The sequence below is a fragment of the Martes martes genome (assembly GCF_963455335.1).
Source record: "Martes martes genome assembly, chromosome: 8".
NCBI classification, from domain to species: Eukaryota; Metazoa; Chordata; class Mammalia; order Carnivora; family Mustelidae; genus Martes; species Martes martes.
In genome coordinates this window covers 123,706,989-123,723,802 of record NC_137895.1, presented here as the reverse complement: position 1 = coordinate 123,723,802, position 16,814 = coordinate 123,706,989, and the positions used below count along the sequence as shown (strand labels likewise).

Here is a 16,814-nt window from a genome sequence, read left to right as displayed (position 1 = left end):
GGATGGCAACTCAAAGTGCCCTGTGTCTCCACGGAACCAGGCTGCCTGCAGATGCTTCATAGCACACCTGCTTCCTCCCAGAGCGCCGCGCCTCCCTGAATAACTAACTCATTGGGAAAGTAGTGGCTTGCTTGCTTAAACCCCACCAAAGCTGCACTCTACGAAGGGGCTTCTTGCTGGTTCTTTAATATCTCTTCAATGCAGACTCTCTCGTTGAACAACTACGTTTCAAAGCCCATGGACAAGTGTTCTTTCTGTCTTTCTTCTTCCCAGTTAGATGGAAGCCACGTGGCAGTCAGGCTTAAATCAAGGATCTTTTCTTTTATGCACTCTGCTCTTTTCTAGAGCAGAGTGTTTGGGATTAGGTCCCAGTAACATACAAAATTGTCTAATTTGTATTTTCCCTAAAAATAAATCCTACATCAAATGACACTCTACTTTGAGTCTTGTGAGGGTTTCCACAGTTTCTTCAAAGTGATTAGGGGGAGCGAGTGGTTTTTTCATGTCCTAAAGAAAATGTTTGTGTACGCTGCCAAGTGATCATTCCATCAGAACTCACCTTCAGGATGCTGTTTCAAACATTTAATGCGTGTGGATCCTGACTTCGTGGGTTCTCAAACGTGATGATCCCGGCTCACCTGTGCCCCACTGCCCACATCTCAGAATGGCTCAGGGTGACGATGAACTGTAATTTGACCTCATGTTTTTTCTGCATCTATTTTCATAATGACTCACATGCTCACCCACTTGCTCAGAATTATCCAGATGTATTGAATATCTGCTTTGGGCCAGGTACGATCAGATGGAAAATTCTGTTGGGCAAGGAATGTGAAAATAATTAGCTTTAGGAGATATGCTCACAGTCCTGGCTTTAAAAAAAAAAAAATCTGTAGTCCAGACCTAGTTCCTGAACTATTGAATAATGAGATACAGCTTCAATTCAGGTTTAAAAATGTCTGCCTTTGGCTTTGATGTGTTGAAATTTCTGTTCATTATTTGGTAATCTTCCTTTCTCAACTGATGTCATCCTTCCTGAAGTGGATTACGTGTGTAAATAATTCATATTCACAGAGATTTTAAAATTAATTAACTGACTTTTATCACTGGGTCTTGGGAGGAAAAGCAGTCTGTCATTCTCCCTGTCTGTTGGGTGGGCTAGGAGACATAGAGGATTATCAGGCACAGAATTAGACTCTAGTCCAGCACATTTCATTCATACTTCTTGCCATTGCAAGCCTCCTCTCTCCACCTCTGCACACATTCCTCCACTCCTCAAGCAGCCCTTTCAGATTCACGTTTCCCTCTAGGACCCATAGGGTTGTTTCTAAAAGTTGGTACATTTCTATTCTCAGAGCCTGGTTTCTTCATGTTTAGTCTCTGCCATCCCATTTTGATCATTGAGTGGCATCTGCCCTTGACTCTTCTCCATCCGTGCTTGAGTTAAATTTCCTGAGGACATGCGGATTTGTGTACAAATAAGACAAGAAAAATATCATGGTGGTCACTTAAAAATTTGGAAGTTGGAAGAATACATGCCACTCCTGGGCAATATTTTCTTAAAGAATACTGACCTTTCTTTTATAATAATGGTGAAAAAATCATAACTTAATACAAATTGTTTCTATCACAGATAGATAGCAGAGAAACTCAGCAAAGACATACATTACATTTATTGTATATACCATTTTAAAAGTTTAAGTCTTGGTTCAGATGGTGCTTTTGTCTAGGTTATAGATATTTTTCCTTCACAGAAAAATTGTGACTGAATAGTTATTTCATGGGAGAGAAAGTTTAAGACTCAAATATGTTACCCTGAGGTATCTATTTATTAAAGTTGTATGATAATACATTGGCTGAAATTTATTGTACATTAGAATTGCCCACTTTTAAATTTTAATGTGGAGAGAATTGGAATTTTGCTGATTTATAAAGGCAACTTAATTTTAGCCAAAGATTGAATAAGAAAGTGCTTAATAAACAGACATTCTGCCAAAATTAGTTGTCAGTTGGTTATAAATGGCTGTTTTTTAAAGACCTCTAGATGTCTTTGGTATAAATCACCATTTTTTTAAACATATAGTGTATAGAGTAAAATTAATCCTTATGAGTTTGAACAGCTGTACTAATTAAAGTTTTGAAGGACCGTTTTGCCCTGGAAAATAGAGCTTTCGATTTCTTTTATAACTTTGCATTAACGTAAAATATGTATTGCATGTTACTCTGTGTCATTCCCACTAGGAGGCAACAGAGACTATTACATAAGGAACAGCGAGTCTTGAAAATTCTTTTGCAGATCTTCCTTCAAACAGGTTCTGTTTTTGTTTTTTAAAGAGCAGTTTCTGAAATTCTCTGCCACTAAAATAGATCATTGGGGACAGTATTTATTGACCTTTCCTTAGTCTATTCCATTATTGCAGGCATAATATCCTGGGCTTTATTAGTTCTGATTTTAACTTGATATGAATATATTCTAGCCTGTTACATTCAATTCATAATTCTTTTATTTACATACTATAAACTAACTTTTAAGTATATTATAAAGTCCCTAAGTACACTGTTATTCTTTGAGATTATTATTTTTTTTAATTAGCAGAGGAGCCGAAATTTAGAATCTGTTCTCTTCTTGACAAGATGTACTATGGGAACATTTTCATGAGCTTCCTGGGGTGTTTTACTCCCTCACTTTATTCTGGCTAGAGTTTTGGGAAACACATGTCTTAGTACTCTAATATCCCAGAAGTGCCTCTGGGGACTGTCGCTGTGTCCCGTGGAATGGTGGTTCTCATATGCTTCCTTCCAGCCTCCACATCCCTGGCTCTGGGCCTCTTTCTGGTTCACTCTCAGATCCCTGGAGCATCTGCTAAGACACAAATGTCAGCTCTGTTCTGGCCAGCTCCTTCCTGCTCCCTCTCAAATGCAGCATACCTCTGCCTACATCCTACAACACTGCCATTTTCCCTGAAATCCTCACTGCTGAATGAGCAACCAGCTTTGGCTAAAGTCTTGAGTCCTTGAGAGTTACCATTTACCTCCAGAAGTGAAATAACGCAGTGTCCAGTCTCCAGTGAGAGAAATTACAAAGCAATTTTTGTTTCATCGTGGCCTGTTGTACTTGGTGTCCTTTGGTTGCCAGATTTAGCATCTCTTCCAAATTCACAACTTTGTCTGTGTCTCTAAATCGTAGTCTTAATCCAATTTCTTCACCTTAAAAATTCAACGGACTATACCCAGACCCCTCTGTTTCTCTTCCAGGTATCTCCTACCCTCTCTTTTTAGGAAAATTAGTTGAATTATTTCTCACTCTCTTATTTTCCTTATGACCCCTCAGTCTCCCTCAAGGCTGAGCCCTCATGCACAACATCTTTCCTTTACTCTGTTCTTTCTTCTTTTTTCCCTTCACTTCTTATAGATGCTATCTCACACATTTCTGTTCTAGGATAAGCTTTGAACAAATCGCCTTTATTTCGCCCACCTCGCTTGTTCACATGAGTTCCGTCGCTGGTTTTTCCGTGGCCCCTCCCCAGCATGTTTTTCATTGTGCTGACAGCTGATCGTGCCCTGCTTCTCTAGGGTGTCCCACATGGACCACCTCGAGCTGCTGGTCTGTGGTACCTTGCCCTCTTCCCTCAGTGTCCGAAATCTACAAGGGCAGCAATGAGTCTTGTTTAGCTTTGCAGCTGTTGTTGGCTTGTATTTTTCAGTTTGCGCTCCTAAGTATTGGCTGTTCTAATGGGTCTCTTTTATTTTGAATTTATGTTCATGTTCTCTCTTTTAGCACGAGTATAGAAAGCTTTTTGAGGAAAACAAAGGAATGTACCATTTTGATGCGGATGCTGCTGAACACCTGCACCATAAAGGCAATGCCACGCTCCAGAGCCAGGTGTGTGTCTGGACCCTTCACCCACTCACTGCCACACACCTCCCCCAAGAAGGGGGAGCAGAGCACACCTCCCGAGGAAGTGAGCATCGCTTCGGAAAATCTCAGATGCTGCTCTCTCTCTGTGACTGGGGTGGGAGGGTGGGAACCATGTTTCCGTGTAAAAGCATTTCATAAAATAAGTTACTTCACATAATTTTAAACTTACAGTATATCAGTTAATTAAACCATGATCAAATCTCATGATAATTTCAGTTTTTATAGTGTACTAATTTGTCATCGTGAGCTGCAAAATTAATTTTCCAGGTGCCAAGTTTATTAGAATTTCTCAGATCAGTTAGAAGTGTTATTAAAAATTATCTTACATTAATGTTTCTTTCAAGTATAAAATTCTGTGTATTCCCTGAAAGAAATAAAAAAAAAAAAAACTTCCCTGCGAACTTTAAGGGTGTTATCTATACATTTTTAAAATTCTGAGTTTCAGTAGTTGCAAAAGATGTCATTCCAGTATCTACTGAAATATAATTTTACATCACTCCATTAAATGTATCCTGTGGAACATAAAATCCTTAATGATTTGATACCCATCCTCATTTAAAAAATAAACAAATTGGCTTTCCTTTAAGGTTTGGAAACTTACATTTTTTTTCTCTTAGTATTCTTACTTTTATTTAATTTTTCCCACAAAGTTTTATCCTAGCATATGTTATTACATATCCTACTATGTTATTACACTTCAAACACTTTCAATTGATCACTCTGTCATACTTCTCTAAAACAAAAATAGGCCTACAAATAGAAATTTAAAAACCTGTTACATTTCCTGCTACCACAAAGTTCTAAGTATTGAACAACTACTTTTGGATTTAATCATCATTAAAAGTGTTATATAAGTTAAGGAACAATTTCAAAAAATTATTTATACATAAGAATTTTATTTTATTATTATTTTTAAAAGATCTTATTTATTTGACAGAGAGATAGAGAGCACAAGTAGGCAGAGTAGCAGGCAGAGAGAGGGGGGGAAGCAGGCTCTCCACTGAGCAGGGAGCCTGATGTAGGAGCTCAGTCCCAGGACCCTGGGATCATGACCTGAGTTGAAGGCAGCCATTTAAACCGCCTGAGCCACCCAGGTGCCCCACAAATAAGAATTGTAAGGAAGATGCATTTCTGAATGAAATGAATCATGATCAAAACTTTTTTGTGAATGTAATTCTAAAAGGTATATATTGCTAAGAAAAAGCTGATCACTCTGAAACCTTACATATAATTCTAGTTTCTGTTATTAGGAATTAGAAAATATAGATCATTTTATAAGCTAAAATAAGAAAGAGGTTGGTTGTAACTGAAATAAATAATTCATGATATGATATTATTAAATAATGCAGGGCAAAACTGAAAGCAATTACATAAAATCTCTCTGTGTGGGTGTTACTCAATGTCTGTGGAAGAAGTCGACAGTCCCAGAGAACACTGTCTTCCCTTTGAAAGAAAGAGAATCACGCCTATGTTTTCCTCCTTGTTCGTGATTTTCTGATAGACATTCAAAGCCATCACAGGATCTGTCTCTATGTATATATGTGTGTACCATTAGTGTATACGTATTAACCCCATATAGATGAGCTATATCTATATATCTGAGCTATTTAAATAATTTATCCAAGTCCTAGAACTGCATTTAGTAGTTCTAAATTATTTTTAGCCCATAAATATTTTTGTATATTACCTGTTTACTTCTTTTGTATGTCATTTACCACAGGGAACCCAGTGACCAACCCACATGTCCAGAATAATACAATGTTAGAAACTAGGATGATTAATTTTGGATGTATTTATTTTGTTTTGCTCTATTGATGCAAGGGCTTGTGAGCCTTATTTGCTTTTTATACTTTTTTTCGATGAAGGTTAAATACAAAGAAGAGTATGAGAAAAATAAGGGGAAATCAATGCTTGAATTTGTTGAGACACCCTCATATCAAGCTTCAAAGGAGGCTCAGAAGATGCGGAGTGAGGTGAGTCCCTTTGATTTGTTACGAACTTTTTTTTTAAAGTTTATTTATTTTTAAGTAATTTTGTGTCCAATATGGGGCTCAAACTCAGGACCTTGAGATCAAGAGTCACATGCTCTCCCAACGGAGCCAGCCAGCTGCCCCTGTTATAACTATTTGATGCATATTTGGTGTTCTAGCATTTGAAAGGAACTAGCAAAGTGATTCAGAATGTTGAATGGGTCTAGAGGAAAGCACACAGCCCAGGAAGGCCAGGGAATCCCCGTTCTAGATCTGGCATCTTGTCTGGGTCTTTGAGATTCTGTGGCCCTTTGTTTTTCTCATTTGGCAAAAACAGTATCAGGCCAGGTGAGCTCTTAACTGCCCTTTCACATTCTATGATTACAAAGTTGACCCTTTCAGGTTGTGTCCATGTAAAATTATGATGAGTAGAAAGAAAATGACGAGCCGGTTGCTTTATTTACCTTTTATTTTTCAGTGAAAATAGAACTAACATTTATTAAATGCTTACTCTGTGCTAAGCAGTTTGCTAAAAGATTTATATATGTCTCATTTAATCCCCTCAAGGTAATGATACTCGGTGGGCATATCCCTCAATTGATAATCATCCACTGAAATTAACTGTCTTATCTGGAATCACATATCCAGTAAATGCTAATGACTTAGGACCTGGTCAAATCATGAGTGATTCTCTTCTTTTCTGTTCCCTTACTTGGTTGATTCTCCCCATAGTCCTCCCACCCCCAAAACAGTGACAATGGAAGTTTGAAAATATCAAGAGAAGAGAGCAGTTAAGAATTTTTTGTACATATGCATTCCATGTTCTACTTAAAATGATGCTGAATCATATCCAGATACTGCCCAAATGGTTTCACTCCAACCTAGTGAGATTTCTTCTGTTCTTTCCTTCCGTACGTTTTTTGGGACCAGACACCAGACAGAGAAGGTTTTCTCGCCAACATCCAGATTCTGTGGGTACACCAAGTAATTACTTCAAAGAGACAGAAATAGTGGAGAGCAGCATCAGCTGATTATGGCCCCACGCCAGGTGTGCTCTGTGGGCACGATCTTGTCTATTCTCCAGTAACAATACCAAAACAGGGAGAAATGAGAACTTCTGGACAATGAAACTCTCATAGGAGTTTTGAAAACAACATATGTGCTATTTGTTGTTATTTATGCTGCTGTGTATTATAATTCCTCTTTCCAGGGAAAGGGCACTCAGACATTACAGGGGCTTGTTGAATTGTCCAAGTTGTTTAATTGTGTCTTCAGGCAAGAAAAGAGAAAACTGCTTGTTTCGTCATATCTCATAGCTTCTTAAGCCATTGAGAGAAGTTTGACCAAGAAATAAGTGAATATTTTGACGAAATTAGCTGTTTGTTTTAACTGAATTGGCAGAGAGGTAAATTTGGTCATAGTTCAGAAGCCTAACAACAATTTACATTTAATGGGATAACTTTTATGGGACTATCTTTGTCTTAGTCTTAGTTTTGGCCGCTATTAACCAAGTGCCACAGACGGGGAGGGGGGGCTTAAACAACAGGAATTTATTTCTTACAGTTCTGGAGGCTGGAAGTCCGAGATCAGGGTGCCAGCAGGTCAGGATTCTGGAGAGACCATCTTTGGGGTGCCTTCTCACAGCCTTCTCACTGTGTCCTCACATGGAGGATAGCAGAGAGGAAGCAAACTCTCTCGTGATGAGTTCGAGGGCACTAACCCCATCGCGAGGGCTCCACCCCCATGACCTCATCTGTCCTAATCACTTTCCAAAAGCCCCACCTCCAAATGCGTGCATCACATTGAGGGTGGGGTGGGGTTTCCACATATAAATTTTGGGGCAACACAGACATTCAGTCCATATCACTTTTTCTGCATTTCGAGAATAGTATGCAAAGTACTGTGCCGTTACCAGGTGGGGAGCTGGAAGGTAGCCTCTGGGTTGAGCCTCCCGGTTGAGCCTCCAGAACTTGTGGCCTGTGTCAGTTGTCACCTGGCTCTCACTGATAGCCATGCGTCATCCTTCAAGGAGAAGACCAACACTTTCAGGCTGGGCTTTCTGTCTTCTTCCCGCCAGCCCCAGGCTATTATTATTCAGGTGTTTGGTCTACATCTTCTCGTCTTACTCATAGAGGGACATGTTCCCCTGTTTTCCTCTCTTTGATCCTCTCTGTACTTTCTCTTCTGAAGACTGTCTTCTCCCTCCCCTTCTTTCTCCCCATGGCTCTGGTACTCAGGCTGTCTGTGGTACGTCTCGGGGAAGCATGTTGGGAATGCACATCCCCATGCCGCTGCCTCAGGAGGTCCTTCATGAGTCTGCCAATGGAGACTGGGAATCGTATTTAACAATATCCCAGGAGCTTCTGATGTCGGTGGTTCCGCGACCATACTTTGAGAAACAAAGACTCATTGAAGAAAACGACTGGTCCCCTAACTTAAAGTCATAAAAACCAGATGGATTTAAACAAACAAACAAGCCCAAAATATATAGATAATCTGCTTCTCAGAGATTCAGTGGGCAAAGTAGACCAAGTTGTTTTTCTTTATATGAAATGTTCAGTTGATTTTTTTCTACTGGGGATAGACCCTCGAAAGAGGAAGATTCCCCAAGACCAAATTTCACTATACAGACGACAGGGCCTTCAAAAATACCTTCTGAAAAAGTGCTGTTGTTTCTACATAGACATGTTTCCTTGTGCTGATCTTGGAAATCTGAGAACCAGAGCTTTGCTTTTACCATTGCTATGCCTACATGGTACAAAAGGAAAATAAAATGTCGACAACTGAAAAAAAAAAAAAAAACAACAAAAACAAAAAAAACCAACCCACCCCAAATCAGTCAAATGAACTAATCAATTCCTTCTGGTTGGCTGTTTTGACATCAGGTGCCAACAGCTTTAAGGTTTAACTGTAGTAATATATTTATTATATGCTATGGAATTTGCTTACATCGGGGACTATGGGGGCTTTTTGTTAATATTGGCTTTCAATTTTTGCTATTCTGATTTCTGGTATTGTCGCTAAGGGGAAATTATCCTTTGCAGGGGCTGACCCATGTTTTCCTTTTAATTATAGCCTCTGGCTATTAGATTTTTAGGCTCAGCAGTTGTGTTTCTGCTCAGCAGGACTTGAGGAGAGAGAAACCTTCCAATAGAAAATATTTTTGGACCAAATTTATACTACAAAGGCTAGAAACATAAAATATCTAAAAATCATAGTTAGACCGAGGTTGATGTGAAAGATGCCTTTAGATATAGTACCAATGAAGTGGACACAAAGAGAAATGTCTGGGTTACAGATGCTTTTTATTCCTAGGAGGTAAGCTTGACGATGAGTTTCTTGAGCCTTCTCTGGGTAAAGCTAAGTGTTTATGATGTCGGGGATGGTCACTCATGTTTTTGTTAAGCCTATAATTATGCTTCTTTCACTTTTCTTCAAATGCCAGATAGAGGTTTAATCAGTATGTTTTCTAGAAGAAATCTCCAAATCTGGCTTTGAAAATTTCTTTGTCTTCTGTTTCATAAAAAGTATACTAAAGTTTTGTTTGTTTGTTTGTTTTCCAGTCAATCAACCTTCCTTAATGACTCATTTCAGCAAAATAAATTTTTCACCGGAGAAGGGCTTTTTGAAGTGGATTATCTGAAATAAATAAATATATAAAAATTTTTATTTTTGCTTTTTTAAAAAGACATTTTTGGCCTGGAAATACCCTAGCTTCAGCCTTATAACTGTATAATTTCAGTTAGTTCCACATAAAGAAGAGGGCGGTTTCTCATTGTTCTTTGGGAATATCTATAGTTCCTTTAATTTAGAATGTTCTCAGTGCAACTTGTTAATCACTTTGTTAAATTTTAGTGTTTCCAGGACATCTCTTGTGACCTTTTTTTTTTTTTTTTCTTTCCTGTGGCTTTCCACAGATCATTTGTTAAATAGTTGTATGTGACATAAATGTAGGAGAGGCAACAACCACCTCTCTGATCGTCCCTCGCGGTTTGGGAGAATTTCTTTACACAATTACCTAACTCTGTAATAGGTAGATTATGAACCCAGAAATGGCCTTTTGTTTTGCATTAATAACAATCTCTTGTAGACTTTATTTTTATTATCTTTGTGATGCAATTTGAATAAAACACTTAGCTGGTAAAATATAGGCTTTTGTGTGTCCGATAAATATTTCACATGGATGGAGATCTTTGTTATTTAGAGAGACTGTTTTTACAGTCCCAAGGTGAGAGTTACCATTGACTTTCAAATCCATGGGTCAAATGCTGGAATTGAGGGATCCTTAGCCAAAGGGTGGCCGAGAATGTCGAAGGGGCAGGTGGGGGTATGGATGTCCGCCCTCCACAGTCACCATCTGCCCCTTTCCATTCCTAGTTGAGAACTCTTTCCTGGAGAACAATTTGTCAGGTTGAAGTCAAGACTCCTCACAGTATAACTTAATTTGTAGATGGTAGAGAAACAGTTTCAGGGCTAAAATCATTAAAGAAAGACATGGAAGCTGGAGCATGAGATGGTCTCTGCCACGTTCACAAAAGGCTCCCAGTGAAAGGGGTGATGAGAACGTCAACATTTATGCTCCTATGCTTTGAATGGCTTTCCATGCGGCCAGACTTTCTTCCAGTGGATGGATCCACTCCGTTAAGAATGAACCAGTCCGGGGATTCTCAAAAAACCAACTTTATTGGCTTTCCTCTCCAATCGGGCTGGAGTCAAATAATGAAAGTTTGATAAGGTGTTAAGCAGCGTCACTCTGAGTGCTTTCCCAGAGGCAGCTGGTCCTTGATGATTCTGCTTTTGTTTGGTAGAATTCTAAAATTTACAATAAATTTGGAGTGATTTCCTTGTGGCTATGAAGACTCCGAGGTGGTAGGATTATATAAGGCAAACCTCAGTTTTATTCTGGGAACTCTTGTTCTGATACCTTTCTGACAGTGATGAGTATTTTCTAAATTTCAAATTGTGTGGTCTTACTTAACAGAAAGTTTACAGAGAGGATTTTGAGAAGGAGATTAAAGGAAGGTCATCACTGGATTTAGACAAGACTCCAGAATTTTTACATGTAAAGTACATCACCAACCTTCTGAAAGAGGTAGGATCTTGTGATTTACTATTAAATATTGTGAAAGAAAACTAAAGAAATAACCCAGGAAATATTTACTCCAAAATTCCCTACTAACTGAGATGTTAATCTATTCCTCTTTCTCTCACTTTGACCTTTATGAACTGAGTTTTTCATTTTCCTTAAAGACAGGAAAGTGTGTGTTCACATTTCCATTTAACGTTGGGGGAAGAAATCACCTAGGGTTTCTGGAAAAACTTGAAAAATATTCTGATTCTGTGTTTGTACCTCAGAAGCTCTGTAAACAGTTTTATAGCAGGTTTTTTTGTTTGTTTGTTTGTTTTGTTTTGTTTTGTTTTTAGTTCTGACTATGGGTGAGGCAAACTTAATTCTTTCAAATTTAGTTATTCAAAAATGCATTTTAGAACCAGCGTTTTCTGCAACTCTCCTGTAGCATTCTCAGGACATCTGATCATCAGAAATGAGAGGCTCAGATGTGAAGGTCTGGATAAATGACACATTGTTTCTGAGTGGATTGTGTTCTAAGGGGGGAAATATTTAGCATAGAGAACATAGGAACTCACATGGATTTTTCATTTTACTCTCAGCAGGAATCTGCTCCCCTCCCCCCCAACTTGGTGCATTTTGGCCCACGATGTATTACATTTGCTGAACATTAAGGTCTTCAAACTAGCAATTAAAAATGTCATGCTCATAGTCCATCCCTTTCAAAGTTTCTTTTTCTTTTTCCTTCTTCCTTTGTTTTTTCTTTTTTTTTAGTGGCTGAAAAGTAACTAGGAGCTCTTCTAACTCCCTGTTTAAATAGAGTCTCTTTACATATGAGGGGACGTATTCTAGAAATTTTCACCCTGAATTTTGAACTGAAGAAACTATTCCTGAAAGAAATATCTTAAATCAGTGAAATAAATTCGAGTACGATTCTGTACATGAACTTCCTTAATAACTGAATGCCAACTGGCCTTTACCGTTTAACTGCTTTTAGAAATTTAATGTGCCTCGCTGTTGTAAAGTGTGTTGGGCTGAAATGGGCATATGGTTTATGCAAGAGTGCTTTTGCTGTCATACATTTTCTCACTCCTAGTTCCTCTCGAACTTTTTGAAGTCGAAGTCTAATCAAATGGCCACTTCCTGCTATTGTCTTTCCTTTAAAAAAATATGCACTGTTTATATGAAACATTGAAAGGAGACTCTCTTTTATCATTTACATGCAAATGACAATGTTAGATCCAGTTGAAGGTCCATAAATGACATTGACTTTCTCTTTTATTTCTCTTTTTGAAAGAATCTTATTTTAGGTGTATTGATTCAGAATGTATGCATCAGGATAGTAAAAGGCCCATAAGACTATGATTAAAAATCTTTTAATTCAATTTTAAAGAAGTCTAATTTTAAAAAAGGAACTCTCAGTGACTTAATGAAATTAAAACTTTTCTTTCTAAGTATACGCATTTAGCTTTAAATTGTCTTTGCATTTTTTACTTTATTATGGTTTTTACATTTATATTGCCATTTAGAATGTTCAAAGTATTGTTTTATACTTCCATTTCATTTGATTCCCCCAATTGCCCTTTAACATCAGTATAATAAGTATTTTTATTTTCATTTTGCCTGTGCGTGTGGAAATCAAGGCTCAGTTGCTTAAAGTCTTTTGAAGATCACATGTCCAAACAAGTGAAAGAATTCCGACTTTCATCCAGGTCATTTGACTCCAGAGCTCTTTCCAAAATTACATTCAGGTCATTACAATGTCTTATAGACTATTAGTTAACCAGAGGACTAGCTAATTTAATTATACTGGACAAAGAGAAAATAACATCAAATGAACCCTAGAATTTACTGGAATATAACTTCTTATTATTAAAGGAAGCCTCATCTTTTATCTGGCAAGTTAGTCATAAGTGCAACTCAGTTGAATTGGATCAAGATATATATTGTTTTCATAATACATTTACTAGGGAAAAAAAAAAGAAATTCATTAGCAGAACAAAAACCTCAAGTTATATATGAGTATTAGTAGAGACATTTGGATCTACTTAAAATATAATATTAAAATGGATGACATTCAAACTATGTATTATCAATCTGTAGGAAATTATTTGGTTTTATGAATCTGAATAAAGTTGATTTTTTTTTAAACTTTGGCTACATCAATCCTTTTGATTTTGTAATTTTCAATTCTTTTTCAACTATGGTCTTTTGGTGATTCATATTTTATAGACAGCTTTCAAAGAAATACTTCAAATAATTAATAAGAAGCATCCATTCCTAAGATCTTCCTCACCACTTAAAAAGAAGACATCTTTTTAAAATATGGCACCAATATGGTACCAAATATACTGGAAGTCAGGATGAAAGGGAAAATCCCGATACAATTTGAAGCCACTCTAAACATGACTAAAAGAGAAAATAGAGTCTCTGTAGAAAATTAGGAGCATTAATACTCAGGAGTCTGATTCATAACTTCCTAGAAATATTTTCTCCTTTCTTTGGTCTCTAGAAAGCATGTGACATGGTATATCAATTAAAGGGTATCCCAGAAATTTTTGAACTGTAATGTTCTTGTCTCATAGAAGGAATATAAGAAAGATCTGGAAAATGAAATAAGAGGCAAAGGAATGGAACTTAACCCAGACGTTCTTGATATTCAAAGAGCAAAACGTGCATCTGAAATGGCTAGTGAGGTAAGTATATTTATTTAGCAACTGAAAATATATGAATTTTCAGCTGACTTCCTTGTCTGTAAATCTTTTTCAAAGATTTATATACATTCCATAACTTTTATGTGCCAGGTGATGATAAGTAGCTATTCCTAGTAGTCATTTTCCAGTCAAGGAATTAAAGAAAAAAAAAACAGATATTCACCATCTCCTTTCTATGTGGTATGAGAAAAATGACCATTTCCCCCTTGCAGAGAAAAATGTGTTTAATAAACTACAATAATTATCGGAGATTCAATTTGATTTTTTAAGGAAGTAAAAGGCAGAGGATTGGGAACGTGTGTTATCAAGCTCTGTCAGTTACTATGGTGCAGGTCACGCGCTCTCCTGCTCTCTACCCAACGGAGCCCCCATACCGTGTGTCCACTGCTCAGTGAGCCCACGTAAAGCTCTTTATGAAGTGAGAGTGACTTTGCTCACTTTACATGGAATTTGTGGGAAGGAATGAAATGCCCCTGAAGAGCTCGGTCCTTTCATCCTTGTGTTATGTCAGTGCTTTGGTATCAGATAATGGCCCTGCACTCTGAGGAGAATCTAGCTGAACTGAGCAATGAGAAATGGAAAGTTGTATCCCCATGGGTTCATAAACTGAGGTAATCATGATGATGGTGACCCTATAGTCAGGCTGCAGATGACAGGAACCCAACTCAAATTGGGTGAAGCAACAAAGGGAATGTTTTGGCTTATGAATAGAGAAGTCAGAAGTCAAGTTCCCTTCAGGTTGGAATCCAAAAGACGTCTCTCTTCCTTCCTCTCTCAGTTCTGTTGTCTTCTCTATTGCTTCAACCTTGGGAAGCTATCTCCAAGTGATGGCTCATCCTAACAGTAGGATAACTCCTATCCGTTCCAGTAATCCCAATAGGAAGTGAGCATCTGTTTCTTTATTTTTTTTTTTTTTAAGATTTTATTTATCATCTGAAAGAGAGAGACACCGAGAGAGGCAACACAAACAGGGGGAGTGTGAGAGGGAGAAGCAGGCTCACTGCTGAGCAGGGAGCCCGATGCAGGGCTCGATCCCAGGACTCTGAGATCATGACCTAAGCCGAAGGGAGATGCTTAACCAAATGAGCCACCCAGGTGCCCCTGAACATCTGTTTCTTATATTTACAGCTAAGGTCCTAGGATTGAGTCTCACTGGATCAGCTTCTATCCTGTGTCTGCTTCCGCCCTAATCATGTGTCTGGGGCAGAGGAGTGTAATGGTATGGTTCTCATGATCACTCCTTGGTTGTTTAATTGCATTCTAAGTGTAAAAGATTCAAGGGTTGCCTGGATGGCTTGGTTGGTTAAGTGTCTACCTTCAGCTCAGGTCAAAATCCTGAATTCCTAGGATCAAGCCCCATTTTGAGCTCCCTGTTCAGCAGGGAGCCTGCTTCTCCCTCTTCCTGACCCCTGCTCACTCTCTCTCTTTCTTTCTCTCTCTCTCAATCTCAAATAAATAAATAAAAAAATCTTTAACAAAGGATTCAAAATTGTTATGTGTTTAAAAAAATTTATAATCATCTTTGGCCATATCTGTGTTCTTTAAATGAATTGAAGAATTGAAAACCACTATGATGTCTTTGGCTAATAATGACATCACATATCCCTAAGTTAGTAATTCTGTACAGATGCTTCTGTTATGGTGACATACACAGTCTACCTTCAGAGGTAGATCTTGTAATCACTTGTCGGTAATACCTGGAAAAATCATTTTAGACTCTCAATGGTGGAATCCGTCTAGATACAGCTGCATGGTACGATGGTGGCAGGAACAGCGGTTAAGTCAGCCTTAGCCCTATGAGTATAGGAGTAAAAGACCAAAAGAAGCTATCAGTTATTGAACACCTACTATGTGCTGAGCACTATGCTATATGCTGTCTCATTGCTCCTCGGACGGCTGGTGCATGGAGGAATTATTGCCCCCATTTTTCAGATGAGTAAACTGGAAATGTTACACATTCCCAGTGTCACACAGCAGTTGAGTGCTCTGGCCTCCCAATCAACCTTCTTTCTATGGCATCACCTCATCGAAACCTGCCTTCCTACCCCCCAGTCCCTAACACAGTTGTCAGTGAAGCTTCTCAGCATGTGAAGTAAAAGCCTCACAGCTTCACATACCCTTTTCCAGTGAGAATGGTGATACCCTTCTAAGCAGTCCAGAAAACTTAGTTCTAGGTGATCATTTCGTAGTACAAAGTAAAGTGTCTTTTCTTCTTTTTTTAAAATATGTTCAGCAATTTTTTGGTATTATTGATTACAGATACAGGTTTGTCCTTAGAGTGTCTGAATATTATAAAATGTTGCTTTTTTTTTTTTTTTTTTTTTACAGAAAGAATATAAGAAAGACCTGGAGTCAAAAATTAAAGGGAAGGGAATGCAAGTTGGCACTGACACCCTTCAAATACAACACGCCAAAAAAGCTGCAGAGATAGCTAGTCAGGTTAGTCGAGTGAATGGTGCAGATGTCTTAAAACCTGTATTTCAGGGGGCTCCTGGGTGGGTTAGTCGTTAAGCCTCTGCCTTTGGCTCAGCTCATGATCCCAGAGTCCTGGAGTCGAGTCCCGCATCAGGCTCCCTGCTCAGCAGGAAGCCTTCTTCTCCCTCTCCCGCTCCCCCTGCTTGTGTTCCCTCTCCCGCTGTCTCTCTCTCTGTCAAATAAATAAATAACATCCTAAAAAAAACCCCCTGTATTCGGAACTTCACAAATCATATTAACCTCCTGATTAGTACATGGAATTCCCCAAAGCTTTGTGACTAGTTTAAAAGTTTGGAATGGAGACCATTCCAAATCAGCATGTTTGTTTGAAAATGTTTAGTTTCTGCTTTACTCATTTCCTTTAAATATATCAAAGAAAACTAGGGGAAGGCATTTTAATAGAACACACACACACACACACATAAACACACACCCCCTCTTTCTTATCTTATCCTTGGAATGCAGCAAATTTCACATTCATCTGGGCTACAATAAATGTTTTCATGCTATGTTTTCTTTAAGGATACGTCATGTGCTTCTCCATACATCTGTGTTTCCCACTTTCTGAACAGACCTTGAAAATCACATATTGAGACTCTAGCCTGACAGTGATAACCATTTCTGTATGATTTGGTTGCACGTTCTGAAAATACCCCATTGACCTCCTTGCC

General features: G+C 38.2%; 1 protein-coding gene across 2 annotated transcripts in view; it reads left to right on the top strand.

Moving 5' to 3' along the window:
* The window catches only part of NEBL (nebulette), a 352,919-nt gene that overhangs the window by 285,303 nt on the left and 50,802 nt on the right, over window positions 1-16,814 (top strand). The window contains exons 10-14 of one of the 2 annotated variants that reach the window (XM_080810107.1): window positions 3,776-3,880; window positions 5,782-5,889; window positions 10,868-10,978; window positions 13,540-13,650; window positions 15,997-16,107. The exons of the other annotated variant lie outside the window; for it this stretch is intronic. Coding sequence (XP_080666233.1) covers window positions 3,776-3,880; window positions 5,782-5,889; window positions 10,868-10,978; window positions 13,540-13,650; window positions 15,997-16,107 — 546 coding nt within the window. The remainder of the gene's footprint in view (window positions 1-3,775; window positions 3,881-5,781; window positions 5,890-10,867; window positions 10,979-13,539; window positions 13,651-15,996; window positions 16,108-16,814) is intronic. 2 annotated transcript variants of the gene reach the window in all.